This window comes from Penaeus monodon, chromosome 15, assembly GCF_015228065.2.
Source record: "Penaeus monodon isolate SGIC_2016 chromosome 15, NSTDA_Pmon_1, whole genome shotgun sequence".
Lineage (NCBI taxonomy): Eukaryota > Metazoa > Arthropoda > Malacostraca > Decapoda > Penaeidae > Penaeus > Penaeus monodon.
The window spans coordinates 1,276,558-1,278,138 of NC_051400.1; the positions used below are offsets into that span (position 1 = coordinate 1,276,558).

Below are 1,581 nucleotides of genomic sequence, written 5' to 3' on the forward strand. Positions count from 1 at the left end.
CACTCAAGCCCAGGAGAGTATTGGCGAGGGTCTGAGGGTCCATACATGGTAGGTGACGAAGTAGACAGCATCGTGGTCGCCAATCTCTCGCCAGGTGACGTTCAGGCTGTTGCCACCGACCACAACTCTGAGGTCCGAAGGTGCAGGTGGTCCTAAGGTGGTGGGGGGAAAAAGGGGTGAGGGGGGATGGGAGGGAAGATGGGGTGAAGGGGGGTTGGGAGATTGACGCTTAGCACATGGTATCTTGTGGGGTAGATTTCGACAGTGCTAGATGGGACTATGGTAATGATGCGTATGGTCTTAACAGTGTTTGTGCGAATTGGTGATATAGGGTAAGTTACGTAGTGTTAGATGATGCCCCATGGTGTTCGTTGGATGACGTAACATAGTGTTATAAGCCAGAAGACAAAATATAATAGTAATCTATTCTTAATCCTCATTTAGTACAACCAAACTTCCCTTTTGATGTTTGAACCAAGAGGGACATTGAGGGTCACCAGAAGCGACTCATATAGCAACTGACGGAGCACGGAACACAAGATGTAAAGTATTGCTATATGAAGCTCATGTCAGTACTCACGGGCGATGCATGATGACCCTGACGCACATCTGCTGCATGTGCCAGTGACAGGATGGCAACCGGCGGCACAGCCATCGCAGCGCCATTGGCAGTTGACTCCGTAAGTCCCGGCGCCGCATTCTTGTGTTTTATAAGATCAATACTTTTAGATATCGTTAGTCTAGTCGACTCAAAGCCTTGTCAATGGCATGTGCTTTCGGATATATTTACATGTGTATATGCATAAACATGCTGTCTTTATGTGAAGGTATGCGAGGGTATATGTGTGTTATTTGTGCACATGCTTTGAGAAGTCTAACTATAGGCAACAAATTTATGGGTTGATGAAATAGCAGAAAAAACACAGCCAATATATGAATCAGTAATTACACACTGCAGTGTGTAGAATTTCGGCAAAAAGACCCGATTTTATTTTAGCTTAAGTAAACAGCATTTACCCAAATGCACACAGACACAACGTTATGCAGACGTCCACAAAAAGACATTAATGTTTCAGATTTCACAACGTGGCACGGGAGAGGTCACCACCTTCAGTACAGAACGGCCCGCTGTAACCAGGGGCGCAGGAACAGCCGTAAGGAGCGGGCACGCAGAAGGTCAGTCCTGAGCATTTCTCTCTCTCACGAACTTCGAAACCAATCACATCGGTGCGACATGTCAGCTGGCAAAATGCTCCAAACCGTCCAGGTAGACATGCTGGAATAAAGAATAAAGAGGAGAAAATGATGAATCGCACGTCACTGTATATAAGATGGTTGGACTTTTTTTTCTCTCTCTCTTTCAGTTATGCTGTGTTGCCGGGTGTCAGGGTTATACATTTATACGTAACTATGCTTACCATGCTGGCAGGTGGTTCCATGGTAGCCTGGAGGACAGACACAAGTACCAGTGTGCGAGTGACAGAGACCGCCATTGTGGCAAACGGGACAGTCCTTTGAACAGTCTGAACCGTACTTCTGGGCGGGGCAGTCTGGGTTATATCCGAAATATCCACGAACGAG

At 46.7% G+C, this 1,581-nt stretch overlaps 1 protein-coding gene across 1 annotated transcript in view; it reads right to left on the reverse strand.

Moving 5' to 3' along the window:
- LOC119582085 overlaps positions 1 to 1,581 on the reverse strand; it is a 36,499-nt gene that overhangs the window by 15,643 nt on the left and 19,275 nt on the right. The window contains exons 10-13 of the mRNA XM_037930332.1: positions 1,419 to 1,550; positions 1,109 to 1,276; positions 581 to 700; positions 46 to 152 (exon numbers count right to left, since the gene is read on the reverse strand). Coding sequence (XP_037786260.1) covers positions 46 to 152; positions 581 to 700; positions 1,109 to 1,276; positions 1,419 to 1,550 — 527 coding nt within the window. The remainder of the gene's footprint in view (positions 1 to 45; positions 153 to 580; positions 701 to 1,108; positions 1,277 to 1,418; positions 1,551 to 1,581) is intronic.